The sequence below is a fragment of the Neovison vison genome, chromosome 6 (genome assembly GCF_020171115.1).
Source record: "Neovison vison isolate M4711 chromosome 6, ASM_NN_V1, whole genome shotgun sequence".
Classification (NCBI taxonomy): Eukaryota; Metazoa; Chordata; class Mammalia; order Carnivora; family Mustelidae; genus Neogale; species Neogale vison.
Genome location: NC_058096.1, coordinates 117761285 through 117780775, shown reverse-complemented (window position 1 = coordinate 117780775; position 19491 = coordinate 117761285). Strand labels below are relative to the sequence as shown.

The 19491-nt window shown below is 39.1% G+C and overlaps 1 protein-coding gene across 4 annotated transcripts in view; it reads left to right on the top strand.

Moving 5' to 3' along the window:
* The window catches only part of PAK2 (p21 (RAC1) activated kinase 2), a 95241-nt gene extending 79059 nt beyond the window's left edge, over positions 1 to 16182 (top strand). For all 4 annotated transcript variants that reach the window (XM_044252086.1, XM_044252087.1, XM_044252089.1 and 1 more), the window contains exons 13-15: positions 419 to 615; positions 11694 to 11831; positions 12286 to 16182. In XM_044252086.1, the coding sequence (XP_044108021.1) occupies positions 419 to 615; positions 11694 to 11831; positions 12286 to 12372 (422 nt within the window). In that variant the 3' untranslated portion in view covers positions 12373 to 16182. The remainder of the gene's footprint in view (positions 1 to 418; positions 616 to 11693; positions 11832 to 12285) is intronic.
* The last annotated feature ends 3309 nt before the right edge of the window (positions 16183 to 19491 follow it).

Here is a 19491-nt window from a genome sequence, read left to right as displayed (position 1 = left end):
TCCTTTTTCAACTTTATTAAAATTTTTGGGATAATTCTTTAGAGTAAAAGACCACCTGATCATTTGGCCTTTGCTTGTGGGAAATAAAAGTAAACAAAGTGAGAGTATATAACATCATCAAGATACTTGTAAACCCATTCTGCATTCTACATTGTACCTTGGAAACCCATTCTGGCTTACTTTTTTTTTTTAAAGTAAGCACTATGCACAGCGTGGGGCTTGAACACGACCCCGAGAACAAGAGTCACATGCTCTATGGACTCTTCAGTAGCCAGGTGCCCTTGGTTTACTTTTTGAATACAGTTTTAAAAAAGAAGAGGCTGGATAGTCAAATGTAATTAATTAAGTCATCTATCATGAGCTCTTAAAGTATCCATGGGCACCATTAACTATAGATATGTTTTGTTTTGTTTTATAGCTGACTTTGGGTTCTGCGCCCAGATCACCCCTGAGCAGAGCAAGAGAAGTACCATGGTTGGAACGCCATACTGGATGGCACCAGAGGTGGTTACACGGAAAGCTTATGGCCCTAAAGTGGACATATGGTCTCTGGGTATCATGGCTATTGAGATGGTAGAAGGAGAGCCTCCATACCTCAATGAAAATCCCTTGAGGGTAAGAGCAATTAAACACCAGCCTTATTTTTAGAAGAATGCATTTCTTCAGAACATTTATTTAGAATCTGATTGCGCCAGCCACTAGGCAAAAATTTAGGATAAAAGTTGATATAACCTAGTCTCTGCATCTAAAAATATTTGCTTCTTCTGGATAATTGAGTTGAATGTGTTAGGTAAAGAGTTTGTAGATTTTTAGTAAACTGTATGGTATTAAATTTTGCACTTAAGTAAGACTTTGTTTACTTTTCCACAAAGGATCTGTAGATGTACTCTTCAGATAGTCAGCTTTGAACCTTGGCCCCTGTACTGCCAGGTACACAGGAGAGGAGAACAAGGTCACATCTATAAGAAATCTGTGTAGATGGCAATGTTAAAGCTCACAGTCAAACAAAAGAGCGAGGGTCCTGAGTTATAGATGGGGTTGGTAGACTTGAAACAATTAGGTGTTTCAGCAGCAGAGGTGGAGAATTGAGGAGTTCATTCATTCTTCTTTCTGTCTGTCTGTCTTTTTCCTTCTACTTCTACTTTTAAATTACCATATATGGCTCAATATCATTAGTTACTAAAGAAATGCAAATCAGGCCCCAAAAAGATACTACACCACACGTATAAAAATGACTGTAATCAAAAAGATGGACAATAGGGGCACCTGGGTGGCTCAGTGGGTTAAAGCCTCTGCCTTCAGCTCAGGTCATGATCCCAGGGCCCTGGGATTGAGCCCCGCATTGGGCTCTCTGCTCAGCAGGGAGCCTGCTTCCACCTCTCTCTCTGCCTGCTTGTGATCTCCATCTGTCAAATAAATAAATAAAATCTTTAAAAAAAAAAAAAGATGGACAATAAGTGTTAGTTAAAAATGTGAAGAAATTGGAACCCTCATACATTGCTAGTGGAAATGTAATATGGTGCATGCAGCACTTGAAAAACAATTGGACAATTCCTTCAAAAGTTAACATTGAGTTACCATATAACCTGGTTCTTTCACTGCTAGATATATACCCAAGAGAATTAAAAGCATACATCCACACAAAAACTTGTACACAAATGTTCAAAACAGCATTATTCATAATAGTTCAACAATAGTAGAAACAATCCAGATGTCCATCACCTGATGAATGAGTGAGTAAAAGTGGTACATCAAAAAAAGTGGTATATCGATGCAATGGAATATTATTTAGTCATAGTAAAAGTAATGAAGGACAGATACAGACAACATTAAACCTGAAAGCATTATGTTAAATGCAAGAAGTCCTACACAAAAGATAACTTATGATGTGACTCCATTTGCAGTCAGTTTTTGTCATTCATGGTAATTAGGATTTGCAAAGCCACAGATAACTGAATTAACCAATTAAATGCTGAACTGTTGCTGCTAGGGGAAATACAGGGTTGGGTTCCTGCAAGCCTGTGGTCGCATTTGTTTTTTAAGATTTCATTGACTTACTTTATTTGAGAGAGAGACTGAGTATGTGAGTGTCGGGGAGGAGCAGAGGGAGAGAAGCCCAAGCAGACTCCCCACTGAGTGCGGAGCCAACTCGAGGTTCAGTCCCATGACCCTCAGATCACGACCTGAGCCGAAATCAAGAGTTGGCGCTCAACCAACTCAACCCAAGCGCCCCAGCTTATAGTCACATTTTTGTCAACTGATCAGTCCATAACCTTGCTTGATGTGTGTTTCTTCTTAAAGACATTTTCATACATATTGTTGATTGAGTAATGTTGAAGTCATAGCTGGTATACGTATAACTCACGCCTGAATGAAGCTTTCCAAATGTGTTTTCTCCACAAGGTGCATCACAGCCTCCTTGCACTTAGGACACCAGACGGCACATCAGTGCTATGCTTTTTGCCTCTCGGCGCATATCCATAAATGACCACAGAAGCACTGAGAGTATTGGTTTGGGGGGTTAAACAAATTTTAGCATGAGTAGGTGAGTTTACATATAAGGAATCTGCAAGTAATGAGGATTAACAACATATGAAATCTCTGAATAGATATATTTACTTACCTATATATATATAAATAAATAGAATAGGCAGATCCATAAAGATAGGAGATTAATGGTTTCTAGGAACTGAGGAGAAGAGGGAAGAAGGAATAACTACAGTACACGTGGGTATTCTTTTTAGAGGGATAAAAATGTTCTGGAATTAGGTGTCATGGTTGTGCAGCTTTACGAATACACTAAGAACACTGAATTACACACTTTACAAGCGCGATTTTTATAGTACATGGTTTACCCCTTAATGAAGCGGTTATTTTTAAAAGTTCTTAAATTACCATGTATGACTATAGGCTTACTGTCAGACTTTTTACTGATTTTTTTCCAACTAAGTTGGATTTACTATAAAGTGGGCTCCAGAGGCCAAGTAATTGGTATGTGTAGGAGAGGTCCTTTCTGGGAGGCATTGGATTTTGATGCTCTTTTTCCTGAATGTGTTTCATCTCCTTGCAAAAAAAAAAAAAAGTTCAGGTGAGAAATTAAGTACTTCTATAGAGGTGATTAGCTTTAGAACACTTTTGGGACAGTTTTTAAAACCCTCTCATTTCATTCATTTAACAAATAATTGATTCAAATACCTGCTTTGTGGTAGACACCATACAAAGTGCTTTCTACTGACAAAAATTCCTGCCCTCACCATTTCCTGTGTGGCTCAGTGGATTAATTGTCTTCCACTCAGCTTGTGATTTCAGGGTCCTGGGGTGGAGTCCCATGTGTGGCTCCACACTTAGTGGGGAGTCTGCTTGTCCCTCTGCCCCTCCCCCTGCTTGTGCGCTCTCTGTCTCTCAAATAAAATCTTTTTTAAAAATCTTGCCCTCATAGAAAGTAGAAAGAAAAAATAAGAATAATATGTAATATATTAAGTGATAGAGACTAAGTGCTGGGACTGGTAGGGAGGGAGTCAAGAGAATGTTTGATTTCACAAGAGTGCTTGGAGAGGGCTTCACTGGGGTGACATTAGAACATATAAGATAAGAGAGTTATACCAAGTTACCAAAGGGAAGAACATTCCAGTCAGAAAAAACAGCACCTGAAAGGCCCTGAAGCAGAGGCATTTTTGGTATATTCAGAGAGCATTGAGGATTTCCCCCATAGCTAGTGTGCAGGGAGCATACAGCAGGAGAAAAAAGGTAGATCAGTGAAGAAATGGGACCAGACTATGTAGTGCCTTTTCAGGACTTTATAAGAATTCTGGCTTCTACATAGGTAAGACAGGCAAACAACTGGAGAGTTTGGAGCAGAGATGTTAAATGGTCTTACTTGTATTTTAATAGGATCACTCTGGCTACTCTGTTGAGAAAAGATTTTCAAGTGAGGCAGAGATAGATCTAGGAAAACCATTTAGAAGACAAGACATAATGGTACCTTAGACCAGAATCGTATCAGTAGAGGTGGGAAGTAGTAGAAGTAGTTGGATTACAGATATATTTTAAAAGGAGAGCCTGTCTGGGGGAGAGAGAGAGAGAGATGACTCTAAGAGTTTGGCCTAAGCAACTGGAATGATGAAATTCAAGTTCACCGTAACTGAATTGGGGAAGGCTGCAAGTAGAGTGGTGTGTGGGGGTGGCAGGTGGGACATCAGGAGGTAATATTTTAGCATGTTTTAGACATGGCAAGTTTGTAGTGCCTACTAAGACGTCCAAGTGAGGGGCTGCCTGGGTGATTCAGTCAGTTAAGCATTCAACTTTTGGTTTTGGCTCAGGTCATGATCCTCAGGATTGTAAGATCTAGCCCTGCAACAGCCCAGCCTCAGTATGGAGTCTGCTTCAGATTTCCTCTACCTCTCCCTCCCCTCTTGCACACATGGCTCAAGTGCTCCCCCCCCCAAAAAATAAATAAATAAATTTGGGGGAAGAGACATCCAGGTGAATATCTTGAATAGGCTGTTGGGTATGGCCATCTAGGATCAGGCCCGAGTTGTAAAATTGAGACTTGTTAGCTACAAAAATTGAAGTTATATGTCTGGATAAGATCACCAGGCCAAGTAGGCATAGACAGACAGTAGAAAAGATTCAGCTTGCATCCTGAAGCATTCGATCTATAGTTAACACTTGTTGTAGCAGACCAGCAGAGGAGAATGAGGAGGAATGGTTGGAGAGGTACACAAAACCAAATAAATACATGCTCTTGATTCTCCATGCAAAAAGCAAGGGAGATATCAGCTTGTCAGTAACCACAACTAATCAAGTAAGTTGAGGACTAAAACGATCATTCAAGTTGGCAGTGTGTGAATGTAATTGTTGGAAGCTTAGCAAGCAGGAAATTCTCCTTCCTGTCAAGATAGAGTAACGGGTCTCAGATTCACCACCCTTGCAGCAAAAATTAGCATATGTGAAACAATGGTTTGCAAGACACTGGACATCTGTGAAGAAAGTGATCTCCAAAGGTGGGAAAGGCTTGAGGTGAGCACTGTGATTGGTCCAGCTTAATGTATTGAGAGGGTTTTAAGCCCTGTGCAGGGAGAAAGAACCCAGGTGGGACACATGGCCTCCTTGAATTAAGGAGAAGGAGTTTTAAGTCTGAGGAGACCAAGTTGGCTAGAGTTTACAAGACAGAGAGCAGGAGAGGAGAAAGTCTCATAGACGATTCCAGAATCTGTGGAGTCCCCTTGAGCATTCAGCAGACACTGGTGCATCTCTGTGAAGAATCTACCCAAGGTCAGTGGTATACCCATATAAGATTGAAGAAAACAGTGCTTGGTGCTCACACAGAGGCTGGGAATAGTGCCTGCTTCTGTCAGCCACAGTGGAAAACCTTATAATGCACAGGATATTGAATAGAAGACTCAAAATAGTCTTGCTTCACTGGTGGGAAATAATTACCCCTAGACTACCTGCTGCTATAGTCCCAGCTAACCCATCTGAAAAACAAGACCTGAAGAGATCCCAGGTAACTTGTGTTGCAGAACAAAACTCAAGAATACTTACAGGAATGTGGAAATACCCAGCAGCCAACAAGCACGTAAATATCCAGAGTTTATCAGGCAGAAAGAAGAGTAGGAAAGTACAACCCATGATGAGAAAACCCATTGCAGCAGACCAGAACTGACAGAGAGAAGAGCACACAAAGTCATTAAAGCAGTTTTTGTAACTGCATTCCATATGTTAAGGGTAGCGGCGTTTGGAGCAAATAGGGACAGAAATGAAATTTTTAGAAAGATGAAAAATAGCAATAGTGAGACAGCTTCAGGTGTTCTAATATATGTGTAGCCAAGTTTGGGGGGGGGGGATCAAGACTTCTGCAGCCAGCAAGTATCTTTTTAAAAACTGAGGTGATCTACAATAGAAGAAATACTAAAGGAAGTCTTTCAAGCAGAAAGAAAATGGTAATAGTGCTCTATAAAAAGAATCGAAGAGTGCTAAAAATAGTAACTGTGAGTAAATAGATGATTTTTTTCCTTCTGTAAATATCTTTAAAAGGTAAAACCTTACATGAAAAAAAACTTTACATGAAAGTAATAATGGAGGGGGAGGAAAAGAATGTAAATAAAAGTAAAATGACAAAAGCATAAAGCTGAGGGGGAGAACCGTAAGATTGATGCAGTCTGTGGGAAGTGGTGTAATAATGAGATGGTTGTGAAAATGGAAAGACACATGCACTCACCTCTTCAGCAAGCCCTAAAATAAAGAATGAATTATACCTGATAAAATTCAGCTAAGGAGATAAAATAGCATCATAAGTCATACTGAATTAAAGAGAAGAGCTCACACTTAGAAATTCATGAAAGGGGGCGCCTGGGTGGCTCAGTGGGTTAAGCCGCTGCCTTCGGCTCGGGTCATGATCTCAGGGTCCTGGGATCGAGTCCTGCATCGGGCTCCCTCCTCAGCGGAGAGCCTGCTTCCTCCTCTCTCTCTCTGCCTGCCTCTCTGCCTATTTGTGATCTCTGTCTGTCAAATAAATAAATAAAATCTTAAAAAAAAAAATCATGAAAGGGGCAAGGGCCATCTGAAAGTGCTCTGGTGGCCAAAGATGCAGCAGTTTGAACCACAAAATAAAATAGTAAGGGATAGTAGCCCGCAGTATAATGTTTATGTGTCTGTGCTGATATAAGTAAGTGAGTAAATAAATAAGTGGGGCAGAAGGGACAAATCTCATGAGAACTCCCAAATAATTTATGTGGTTGTTCCCCCTTAAGGCAGATAGAGCGTAACTCCCCACTCCTTAAGTGTAGACAGCACATAGTGATTTTCTTCTGAAGAGCAGAGTATAAAAAGTGGAGAAAAGAGTAATTTAGAAGAAGAGAAACCTGACAAGCACAGACCTCAGATAAGGTCAACGTACAGTTATAAATTAATTTGGTAGTATGTACTTTTGATATGATGCAGTGAAAATGGCACTCTTTAACTGTGATCTTCCTTCCCAAAGCCCATATTCAGAGTCTGTAATCACAAGGAAAACATCAAATTCCAGTATCGGGCATTCTACAGTATAAAAACTGACCCAGTACTCCTCCACACTGTCAAGGTCATCAAAAGCAAAGGAAAGCTGAAGAAATTGTCACAGCCAAGAGGAGCTAAGGAGACATGAGTGTCCTGAAACAGAGCAGAGAGTGGGATAGTGAGTGAAACGGGGAAATACATAGTAGGAATGCTGGACATCCTATGGGACTGTTAATGACGAGGTGAATGATGCCAGTCATCAGGAATGTATCTTTTTCTTCCACTGTCCTTAGCTTCACAGGTACAGGCAAGGGATAAGCAGTTTCAATGTGTAGCTAAGTGAATGCTATGAAGTACAAGAGGATCAGAGGCGATTATGGTGAACACTGGAAGATCAGTGGGATTTATGTTTAGCAGAGTCAAAGGAATTGCTGGTGTTGGGGGCGCCCAGAGTGAAATAAGTAGGAGGTAAAGAGCAGCTGCATATTCAGGCTTGTGGTCATGAGTACTGATGGTGAGGCTGTGACCATAGGCCTGTGTGGCTGAGGGAAACCAAAGGACAAGAGCATGGGAGAAGATGAGGGGAAGGAACTCTCACCAGCCTCTCAAGCTGTTGAAATCCCTGGGAGTTATGAGTACTGTTAGAGGTGATGACAACAGTGTTTGGTAGATGTGGTGGAGATGAGTCTGCAAGCCTGGGAGTTCTGCAGGACAGGGTAGGTATCTCAGAGAGGCAGTGAGAAGCCACAAGGACCCTCCTTCTGTAGGTGCAGTGGTGCAAAGTCTGGGAGGGAACGGTGACCTCTAGAGACCACTATGGATGAGGCAGTCCTTCAGGGGAGAGCCAGGCCTTAGTAGATGAGGTAGGACTTGGAGGAAGGGTAGTTGAGAGGAGGGGTAGGGTAATGGTATGGAAAAAATGAAGGCAGAAAGGGGAGCGTGCCGTGCCAGATGGGCATTAGAGTGCAGATAGCGAGGAAATGGGCACACCCATATCCTAATGGTTTGAGCGTCAGTATCCCTTTTTTGATGGCATTTTGGTTAAACTGCAGAAATGTGCAATAATTCAGGAGAAAATACAGGCGACCTTGGGTTTGGCAGTGTTTTTAGATCAAAAAGCATGATCCATCTATGAGAGAATAAATTGATAAATTGGACTTCGTTAAAATTGGAATCATCCTGGCTAGCTCAGTTGGAGGAGTGTGCTACTGTTGATCTTGGAGTCGTGAGTTCAAGCCCCATGTCAGGTATAGAGATTACTTAAATAAAATTTTATTTTTATTTTATTATTTTTTTAAGATTTTATTTATTTGACAGAGAGAGATCACAAGTAGGCAGAGAGGCAGGCAGAGAGAGGAGGAAGCAGGCTCCCTGCTGAGCAGAGAGCCCGATGCGGGACTCGATCCCAGGACCCCGAGATCATGACCTGAGCCGAAGGCAGCGGCTTAACCCACTGAGCCACCCAGGCACCCTAAATAAATAAAATTTTAAAAAAAGAAAATGGGAATCTCCTTTCTGAGAAAGACACTATTAAGAGAATGGAAAGACAAGTCACAGACTGGGAGAAAATATTTGCAAAACACCCATCTGATAATCAGATGCTGTCCAAAATATATAGAGCTCTTCAAACTTCAACAATGAGAAAATAACCTAATGTAAGAATGGATAAAAAATCTCAACAGACAGTTAAAGAAGATAACGCAGATGGGGTTCCTGGTTGGCTCAGTCAGTAGAGCAAGAGTACGACTCTTAATCCCAGGGTCATGAGTTCAGGCTCCATGTTGGGCATGGAGATTACTTAAATAAATATTAAAAGAAAAAAAGAAGATACAGATGGCAAGTAAGCATATAATAAGATGCTCAACATCATGCAGTTAGGGAATTGCAAAATTTAAAAAACAGTAAGATACACACCTATTAGAATGGCCTGAACTGTGCTCGCTTCGGCAGCACATACACTAGAATGGCCTGAACTTTTTTTTTAAGATTTTATTTATGAAAGAGCATGAGGGGGGACAGGTCAGAGGGGAAATCAGACTCCCCGCGGAGCAGGGAGCCTGGTGTGGGAGTTGATCCCACTACTCCAGGATCATGACCTGAGCTGAAGGCAGTTGCTTAACTAACAGCCACCCAGGGTCCCCAAGCCTAAAAATTTTTAATGGCAGTACCAAATGCTGGTTAGAATGCAGAGCAGTAGCAACTCGCATTCCTAGCCAGTGGAGATGGAATATGGTACAACCACTTCAGAAGACATTTTGGCAGTTTCTCATAAAACTAAAGATGCTCCTAACATGCAGTTCACAGTTGTGCTCCTTACTTACCTAAATGAGTTGGAAATTGATGTTCGTACAAAAACCTACACACAAATGTTTATAGCATCTTTATTCATAATTGCCCCAAATCAGAAGCAGCCAGCCAAGATGTGAAGTACATATACTTTATTTAAAAATGGTGAGTGTATAAATAGACTGTGATACATCCATACGGTACAGTGTTATTCCATGACATTAAAAAGATAAACAAAAACTGCAAAAAGACATGGAAGAACCTAAAATGCATATTGCTTAGTGAACAAATCCAGCCTAACACAGCTACATACTGTATGATTTCAGCTATAGAGAATAAAAAAGATCAGTTGTACTCTCTAAAATAAATAAATCTTTAAAAAAAAAAAAAAATTGGGAGGGGGGTACCTGGGTGGCACAGTCAGTTAAGCCTCTGACTCTTGGTTTTGGCCCAGGTCATGATCTCATGATCATGAGGTCGAGCCCAGCGTTGGGCTCCACACTGAGCATGGAGTCTGCTTCAGATTCCCTCTCCCTCTGCCTCTGCCCCTCCTGCTCATGCTCTCTCTTCTCTAAAATAAGTATGTATGTGTCTTTGGAGGGAAAAAAAATTCAGTGATTACCAGGTATTTGTGGGGGTGGGGTGGGGAAGATGAATGGGTGGAGCAAAAGGGATTTTTAGGACAGTGAAATTGTACTGTATGATATTATAATGTCAGAAACATGACAGTATGCATTAGTCAAAATCCATGGGACTATACAGCACAAAGTGTGAACTCCAGTGTAAACCAGAGACTTATTTAATGAAGATGTACCAGAGACCCTTAACTGTGCAGAACAAACTGAAGGTTGCTGGAGGGGAGGTGGATGAGTAGGGGAATGGGTTAAATGGGTGATGGGTATTAAGGAGGACACTTGTGATGAATATTGGGAGTTATATGAAAGTGATGAACCAGTAAGTTCTATTTCTAAAACCAATATTCCCATGATATGTTAACTAACTAGAGTTTAAATAAGAACTTAAAACAGAGAAAAGGGTTTAAAAATAAAAGTTTAAAAGTTTAAAAATAAAGGTTTAAAAATGGGCGCCTGGGTGGCTCAGTGGGTTAAGCCGCTGCCTTCGGCTCAGGTCATGATCTCAGGGTCCTGGGATCGAGGCCCGCATCGGGCTCTCTGCTCAGCAGGGAGCCTGCTTCCTCCTCTCTCTCTGCCTGCCTCTCTGCCTGCTTGTGATCTCTCTCTGTCAAATAAATAAATAAAATCTTTTAAAAAAAAAAAAAGGTTTAAAAATAAGCCACCTGGGGTGGCTCAGTCAGTTGAGCGACTGACTCTTGGTTCCTGCTCAGGTTGTGGGATCGAGCCCCAGGTCTGGCTCCCAGCTCTGTGGGGAATCTGCTTGGGATTCTCTCTCCTCTATCCCTCCCCCTGCTAGCTCGCTCTGTCTCTCAAAATAAATAAATAAAGATAGCATAAAAATAAAAGTGTATCAGTAGTGGTTCATCACTTGTAACCAGTGTACCATATTAATGTAAGGAGCCTCTCCCATTCTCAACATCCCTCACCAGCGGGTACATTTCTTACATTTGGAGAACCTACGTTGGCACATCATTATCACTCAGAGTCTGCAGATTGCATTAAAGTTCACTCTTGTGTATTATACAGTTCTGTGGGTTTGGTCAAATGTATAATGAATAACATATATCCATTATAATAAGAGAGTGTTTTCACTGCCGTAAAAGTCCCCTGTTCTGCCTGTGTCATGTATAACTAAAAAGATACAGCTAGTTTTAAAAAAGGATAGCTGTGAGTTCTGAATCACTAAATTCTACTCCTGAGACCAGTATTAACACTATATGTTAACTAGCTAGAATGCAAATAAAAACTTGATTTGAAATCTAGTGTGAGTTGGAATAAAATCTTGAGAAAGGCAAATGGATGCTGTATGTCAGTAGTGTGATTGTGCTTATTTTTCTTTATACCCTTACGTATTATAGTTCTTTTATCAACATGAATAACATTTATAACCCCTTCCCAAAAAGATAAGGCTAATTTCCGCAAAAAATTAGGGGAATGTACCATCTAAAAGTAAAGGGAAAAGAACTGCTACAAATGGGCGGAAATAATACTACACCTCAGTTTATTATTTCTGGTGAATTTCTTTAAAGAATTAAAAGATCCAGGGGTGCCTGGTTGGTGCAGTCAGTGGAATGTACAACTCTAGATCTCAGGGTTGTGATTTTGAGCCCCACATTGAGTGTAGAGATTACACTCTACACTCAAAAATCTCTCTTTAAAATATCTTTTAAAAATCTCTCTAAAAAATTGAAGAAGTGAAAAATCCATAAACTTTATAAAGTGCTGTCTCTTTGTTGTGCTACCTTAAGTATGTCAAAGATACTCTTATATTTTTAGGCCTTGTACCTGATAGCAACTAATGGAACTCCAGAACTTCAGAATCCAGAGAAACTTTCCCCAATATTTCGGGATTTCTTAAACCGTTGTTTGGAGATGGATGTGGAGAAAAGGGGTTCGGCCAAAGAACTGTTACAGGTGAATTTGGAAGTAATACTGTTTTTGGATAAAGTTGATTTTTTTGAGTAACCAACAAAGTTTACATAGGGTTAATAACATTTCACTCTTAATTTATCACCAGCAGCGTGGCAGTTGATGTAGTTTAGGATTTTATCTGTTGGGAATAAAATAGCTATAATACTGAAATCAAGTATACGAGTTTTTGCATATTGTCACTTCTCAGACAACAAGGTCATTTGCTGGCGTGGGTATCTGGGTCATTTAGGTGAGATTTTATAATACTAAATTAACTAAAAGGACTGCTTTCAACTCTCAAGTGATGTATTGATTATGTTGATTTTATACACATCCTGAAATACATGTTTGTTAAATAAATTATAATCCATAAAATAGTCTTGGGGCTTAATTGAAAGGAAATATTTAGCTTCTAAACTGGTTACACTGATAAGTATTTCCCTCCCTTCTCTGGCAGCATCCCTTCCTGAAACTGGCCAAGCCCTTGTCCAGTCTGACACCACTGATCATGGCAGCTAAAGAAGCAATGAAGAGTAACCGTTAGCATCATTGTCGTGGCCTCGTGTTCATTCTTCCATTTTCTAAAAGAAATCTTTTAATATATGAAAATGATTACTCTTTTGGGGTTTAAAGAAATGGTCTGCAGAACATGGAGGAAAAAGCAAACTACTACTTCCTGAAGACAGCCAAGAGAAAATTGCAAAACAGAATGACAGCTTTCTATTGACTCCCTTCTTTATAGGGTCCAAAAGGAATTGCAGACTGAATCACTAGCCTTAACTTCTTTCAGCACACAGCCCATCAGGGCCATTTTATAGTGTTTGAGATTTGCATTTTATTTTGCTGACTTCATCGTAATAGATCCCATTCATTGTCCCTTTTGGGGAGTATTTTCAATACTTGAATGGCAGATTCGAGTTTTTCAGAGTATTTGTTTCCTCTGCTGGTCATCTTTTCTCTCTTCTTCATAGCCTTTTTCCTGGCCTTGCTCCTTTGAGTTGCTTTGAGAAATTTTTCTTGTGCCTAAATTGAAGGCAGATGTAATAAAAACTATGTAGCTCCTTATATTGGCAAAGGAGCTCAAAATCGCTTAGCTATGTATAGAAGTTAGGGCCAGCTTTTACTACATGTGGTATTTCAGTTCATAATTTGAACTGAAGGAAGGGAAGAAAAATACGTGATTTTTAACAAATGTGAAAGAGTCAGTTTTAGAAATTTCCTGGTAGTGAGTTGTTTGGCATTTGTTACATGTATAGAGAGACTAATAATCTATATTTATAACTAAATCATTGAGACAGAAAAAGAATCCCATTCATTATACATCCTTACAATTTTGTTTCTTTTCTGACTGTGTCCTCTCCAGATTGGGCTTCAGGAACCAAAGTGATTTTTTCTCTTGTCCAACTTGGGCTTTGTGACTGGTTGCTACCGCTACTTTGCCCTTTGTCCTTTTACCTTCATTTTGGAAATAAGTTTCTGTATATGTTGTAATTTTAGTTAGTTTGTTTTTTAATTAACCCTCTCTCACCCTACTCCACCCCTCCTCCTCTGGTAATTAATATAATAATCATTGAATTTTCAGAATTTAAAAGTTAAATTTTTTCCATTTAAAGGAGAAAAATACTTGGAACTAGCAGAAACAAAGTGAGAGGCTAGAACTTCAGTGAGCTCTAAAATAATTAGATAAGATTATATTCATGAAAGAGAAATGACGGTTACATAGAGATGCAGCTTCTGACCAGTAAACTGTAGAGATATGTTATAAACATTGTTTCCAGCCCATTACCAAGATTTTACTATGTATGAGAACTTAAGTCACTTAAGTACTTGATAAATTCGTGGATTATTTGAGATGTTGAGTTACTTTAGATTTTTTTCAAAAATAAGTGTGTAAAAAAACTGGAGAAGAAAAATGAAATGTGCTTGTTGATAGCAATACTTTTTTTATTTTAAAAATTTGAAGAGGGTCTGTGACCTGTAGCATTAGTTATTATGAGAGTATCCTTTCTTCTCCACCCCCCTTCTGATCTCTTTTCTCTCCTTATATTTTTTTGTTACTCTGCTTGTAGAAGCGGTGTCATCCCTTCTGACATGCCACAAGCCGCATAAAAGAAAAAAAAATCTGGTTTGGTTCAGACGGTTTGTTCCTCGCTACCACTTATCATTAACTTCACACCTATTTGCCATCCTGCAGTAGTACCGGTCATGAATAAAAATAATTTTGATATTTTGGATACATTAGGGGAACGAATAGAGTTTTATTTCCTATCATTTTCATCACACCTGTGTTAAGATATAAGGATAGCAGTGGCTATTTTTATTGATAATGCAAGAAGGTTTTCATAAAACTGAGTAAAATAGTGAAACTTGTATCTAGAGCACTTAATGGTTTCTGTTTTCAGTTTGATTCTGGATTTCATTTTTCTCTGGATTATTTTGGCCACCTGCAGCTATTACTAAATTACAGAAACAGGCTGGTGTATTTCTGATGAAAATCTGCTGTGCCTCTTGAGTTTCTGATTTGAACATTCTATGTCAGTAGTTGTTTGGATGGATTCCAATAAAGAAGATGCTACCAATGAACTAGAAAACCAACTAGATGCTAAGACTGATCGTCATGATTAACTCTAGAAGGCCCTTCCATACCTATGTCATAAAGACCATGTTCATTGAATACAGTGCCAATGCCCCATTTTTATGCCTGTGACTCAACAAAGGTCTTTTCAGTTTATAGAAGCAGTTTGGGATTTGTATTTACAACAACTTTGAGGGTTACCTGCATGTCCATTGCTGGCAACGGACTTTGTCATTAAAACCTGACTCCTAGGTTAAAGGAGCTACACTGTGGTTTATTCTTTACTTACTTGGATAAACTAACTTGTAATAGAAATATACTTTGGTTAATTCTGAAATGTGTCATTTTTGAACAAAATAATCCTAAAGGCAATATGGAATTGTGATTTATTAGTTAATTTTAAATTAAAATGTTCAGATCTTGTTGAAAGAAAAATTACATCTGAATCAAGATTCATGTTTTTTTAATAATTACTTTTTGTATTCACCCTTTTTGTCATCACTTTAGAATGAAAATTCCCATTTAAATCTAAATGTTACCTTAGTCTCCTCTTGTGTTATGAAAACAATATTACTATAATACTTATTTATTGTATTTCAAACTCTCTGGTGGTCTTAGAGTTTCCTTCTCCTCTTGTTCCTTTTGCTGCTTTTAGGGACATTTAAAACTGGGAACCATGAAAATAGTGAATATTATATCCTACCTGAGACTAGTAAAAAAGTAGAGCAGTTGTGGTAGCGTAAGAAACCAAAGCTAACACAACTCTTTTTTCATGTATTGAGTGCCTGGCACATAGTATAAATTCTCTTCCCTTCCACACATAAATATTAAGCTGCTTAAAGTGTATCCAGTTACCACCAGTCCTGAATGAACATGTGCCTTTAATAAGCAATTTAAAACTACCTATGAGTATTTCTTTATAGGCTTCACATAAATACATGTCTGTTTATATATACTGTATTCTAGCCAGAACAATTTCAGATCTAATTGGGCTGTAGGTATAGCTAGAAAAAGTGGGTACTTAAAGAATTTACATCAGCTTTTTAATCTAAAAATTTAAAATATAATGAGATCCATATCCAGTGAAATGTCAAAAATAAAAAACCATTGTAGAATTAGGGTTAAAATCCAGACTCATACTCCTTTTGGGTTTTTTATAGTAGAATTTCATCGTTACATAGAATGAAGATTGTCTTCCTTGTTTCCATTGCTTCCACAGTAGGTAAGCTAGTTTTCCCACAGGGTGTGTATATGTGGGTTTGTAAGAAAGGGAAAAAAAATACGCAGATACAGTTTTTAGTCACTGAACACATTTATTGACCACTTTGGCAAAGACACTGTGGTAACTATTGTGGGAATTACAAGGGAGAATCAAGCACTGGCCTGCCCTTGAGAGAGCTGAAGTCCTTTTCACTCACCATTCTAGAATGTTGCCAAATGAAAGGGAGAAAGAAATGTATAATTCTGTCAGACAAATTTTCATTGTGTATTAAGAAAAGCAAAGAATTCTATTTAGAATTGGACATCTTTGGTAGGACTGTGTTACCTTTTTTTCCCCTTATTTTGGTAGGTAGAAATGCAATTAAGTGAAAGTAGTTTGTCTTTTCTGTTTTGTCTTCAAATTTTATAATGACTTTTTATTTTTAATTTAATCCCATTCAATTATTTAATTGTTACCTTGACATTAACTGCTGTATTTGATGACTTTGTTCAATAATTTTGTTCTTTCAGGGCTAGAAATAAACTTTTTTTTTTATGTTCATTTTCCCCTTTCCTAAACTTCAGTTCTTTCTTCAGATAGAATAGTTTAAAAGAATAAAGATAATAGGTTTTTAAGAAGTATTTTGATACTTTTAAGAATAAATATTTGTTAAACACGGCACTATTTTGAATGTATTACAGAGTTCCAATTTAGAAAAGTTTCCAGAAATGTCTGGGTAGCATGAGCCTTCCCTCTTTTAAATCAGGTTTAGAATACATTTCTTACAAATGTTGTGGCTGTCAGACCCACAGAAATACTTCTGATCTGTTTAAATACCTCCAGTAACTCGGCCTGAAATTGTAATGCTTACCTTGCTGAGACAGTAAGAATCTTTTTTTTCTTTTTTTTTTTTTTGATTTTTTAATTAACATGTAATGTATTATTAGCCCCAGGGGTACAGGTCTGTGAATCACCAGGTTTGCACACTTCACAGCACTCACCATAGCACATACCCTCCCCAATGTTCATAACCCAACCAACCTCTCCCTACACCCCCTCTCCCGGCAACCTTGTTTGTTTTGTGAGATTGAGTCTCTTATGGTTTGCCTCCCTCCCCATCCCATCTTGTTTCATTTTTTCCTTCCCTTCCCCCCAAGCTCCCCACTTTGCCTCTCAAATTCCTCATACCAGGGAGATCATATGATAATTGTTTTTCTCTGATTGACGTATTTCACTCAGCATAATACCCTCTAGTTTGTGGCTTTTATTTTTTTAATTAGGGAGATATTTTTTATGCTACATTATTTAACAAGTTTTATCTTTCAAAAAGGAGAACGAAGGGAAGTATCTTTTCAGGCCTAGTTATTTTAGGTTTTGAACAAACCAAAGTACATAGATTAAAAATCCAAATAATCTTAATGGAATTATAATAAACAGTGCTGGTTACCAGCTTTAAACTTCCCACTGCCAAGTCCAACTCCACAGAGGATTCTACCTTTAACAATGAGCTGTTCTTAGGAGGCATTAATCTTCACATTTCTTTTTTTTTTTTTTTTAAGATTTTATTTATTTACTTGACAGACAGAGATCACAAGTAGGCAGAGAGAGGGAGGGGGAAGCAGGCTTGCTGCTGAGCAGGGAGCCCGATGCGGGGCTGGACTCCAGGACCCTGGGATCATGACCTGAGCTGAAGGCAGAGACTTTAACCCACTGAGCCACCCAAGCGCCCCTAATCTTCACATTTCAAAATTGTATACTTCAACAGGTATTTCTCAACACTTCGACAATTTACTTTAGATTATCTAGTAATTGCTTATGACAGTTGAGAATTCGCACCATCCCATTCTCCCATTTCATTCCATCTAGTCTCCCATTTAAGTGAGGTAGCAATTTTGAGGGGATGCCTAGGTAGCTCAGTTGGTTGAGTGCCCGACTCTTGATCTCAGCTCACGTCTTGATCTCAGGGTGGAGTGTCCCAGCCCTGCACTGGGCTCCACACTGGATATGGACTATTTTTTAAAAAGTAACAATCTTTATTCAAGTAACCATTTTATTTCTTTTTTAATATTTATTCACTTTAGAGAGAGAGGTGTGGCAGCAGAGGGAGAGGAAGAGAGAGTCTTAAGCAGACTACTGCTGAGTTCTGAGCCCGTGGCAGGGAGTAGGGGTGTTGATCTTAACCGCCCTGAGATTATGACCTAAACTGAAACCCAAGTCAGAGGCTTAGCTGACTGAGCCACCCAGGCACCCCAGTAGTCAGCTTTTACTTCTGACTATGTGGAAGTGTTGTTCACTTAAGTAATTTATTGTCATCACATTAGCATTTCTTGCTTTTCCTGTTTTTTTCTTATTGTTAATTTTCTTACTGTTTTCTTATTGTTTCTTTTCAAAGTGTCCTGTGTCCCTATTAACCAAGTTATCCCAGGCTTGCTACAAAATGGCAAAAACCCTCTGAAGACTATTTTCTAACAATTAGATGTCTCAGATAATGACAGTTCCTTTTTCTTTCCTTGAACTTGGCTGGGATTGCAGTGTTGGACTCTTCCTCTACAGGCCTTCTACCACCGGGGCATCTGAAACTCAAAGTTCACTTTTCTTCTGAGTTAGAACCTTTGTTTCTTGGATACCGTATTTTCTTGCTTCATTTATTCCCTCGTTTCAAAAAAGTACATCTTCCACTAATTTCCTGAAAAAGAGTACATAGAGGTCAAATATTTAAGAACTTGTATGTCAGAAAATTTATTTAATAGATAACACAGGATTTTAGGTTGGAAATTATCTTCCTTGAGAATTTTAAAGTAACTACTCATTGTCTTATGCCTGCCATTGCTGATAGTATGTTGACATGTAACCATTTTTCAGCCACCTGTTCTGAAATTTTACCATTAAGTGCCTTGGTGAGGGTGTAGATGCTTTTATTAGCTTTGTGCATAATGGAAGCCATCTTGATAACAGACTCCTTTTCTTCAGTTCTGGGAAATTCTTAAATTATTTGTGTAAAAATTGCCACTTTTTCCTCTCTGTTCTTTCTAAAATTCCAGCATTAATCATCTGTTTTCTTTGGCTTTCTCTTCTGCTTTTCCATCTCTTTGCCTTTTGTTTTTTGTTCATTTTTGTTTTAGAGAGGAAGGGAGAGAGAGAGAAAGTGAGGGAGGGGCAGAGACAATCTTAAGCAGGCTCCATGCCCAGTGCAGAGCCCAGGGTGGAGCCTGAACTCAAAACCCCAAGATCATGACCCAAGCTGAAATCAAGAGTCAGATGCTCAACCAACTAAGCCACCCAGGTGCCCCTCTTTGCCTTTTATTTACTTTTTTTAAGATTTACTTATTTTAGAAAGAGAGCACAAGTGGAAGGGGATAGAGGTTGAGGAGAGAGATTCTGAGGCAGATTCCACACTAAGAGCCTAGTGTGGGGGCTCCATCCATCCATCTTACGACCCTGAGATCATGACGTGAGCTGAAACCAAGAGTCAGCTACTTAACCAAATGCACCATCCAGGCACCCCTCAACTACCAGATTTTTTTTTTTTTAAAGATTTTATTTATTTACTTGACAGAGAGAAATCACAAGTAGACGGAGAGGCAGGCAGAGAGACAGAGAGGGAAGCAGGCTCCCCGCTGAGCAGAGAGCCTGATGCGGGACTCGATTTTTTTTTTTTTAAAGATTTTATTCATTTATTTGACAGAGAAATCACAAGTAGGCAGAGAGGCAGGCAGAGAGAGAGAGAGGGAAGCAGGCTCCCTGCCGAGCAGAGAGCCCAATGCGGGACTCGATCCCAGGACCCTGAGATCATGACCTGAGCCGAAGGCAGCGGCTTAACCCACTGAGCCACCCAGGTGTCGATTTTAATCTCCAAAAGCTCATTCTTGTTTTCTAATCTTCATTTT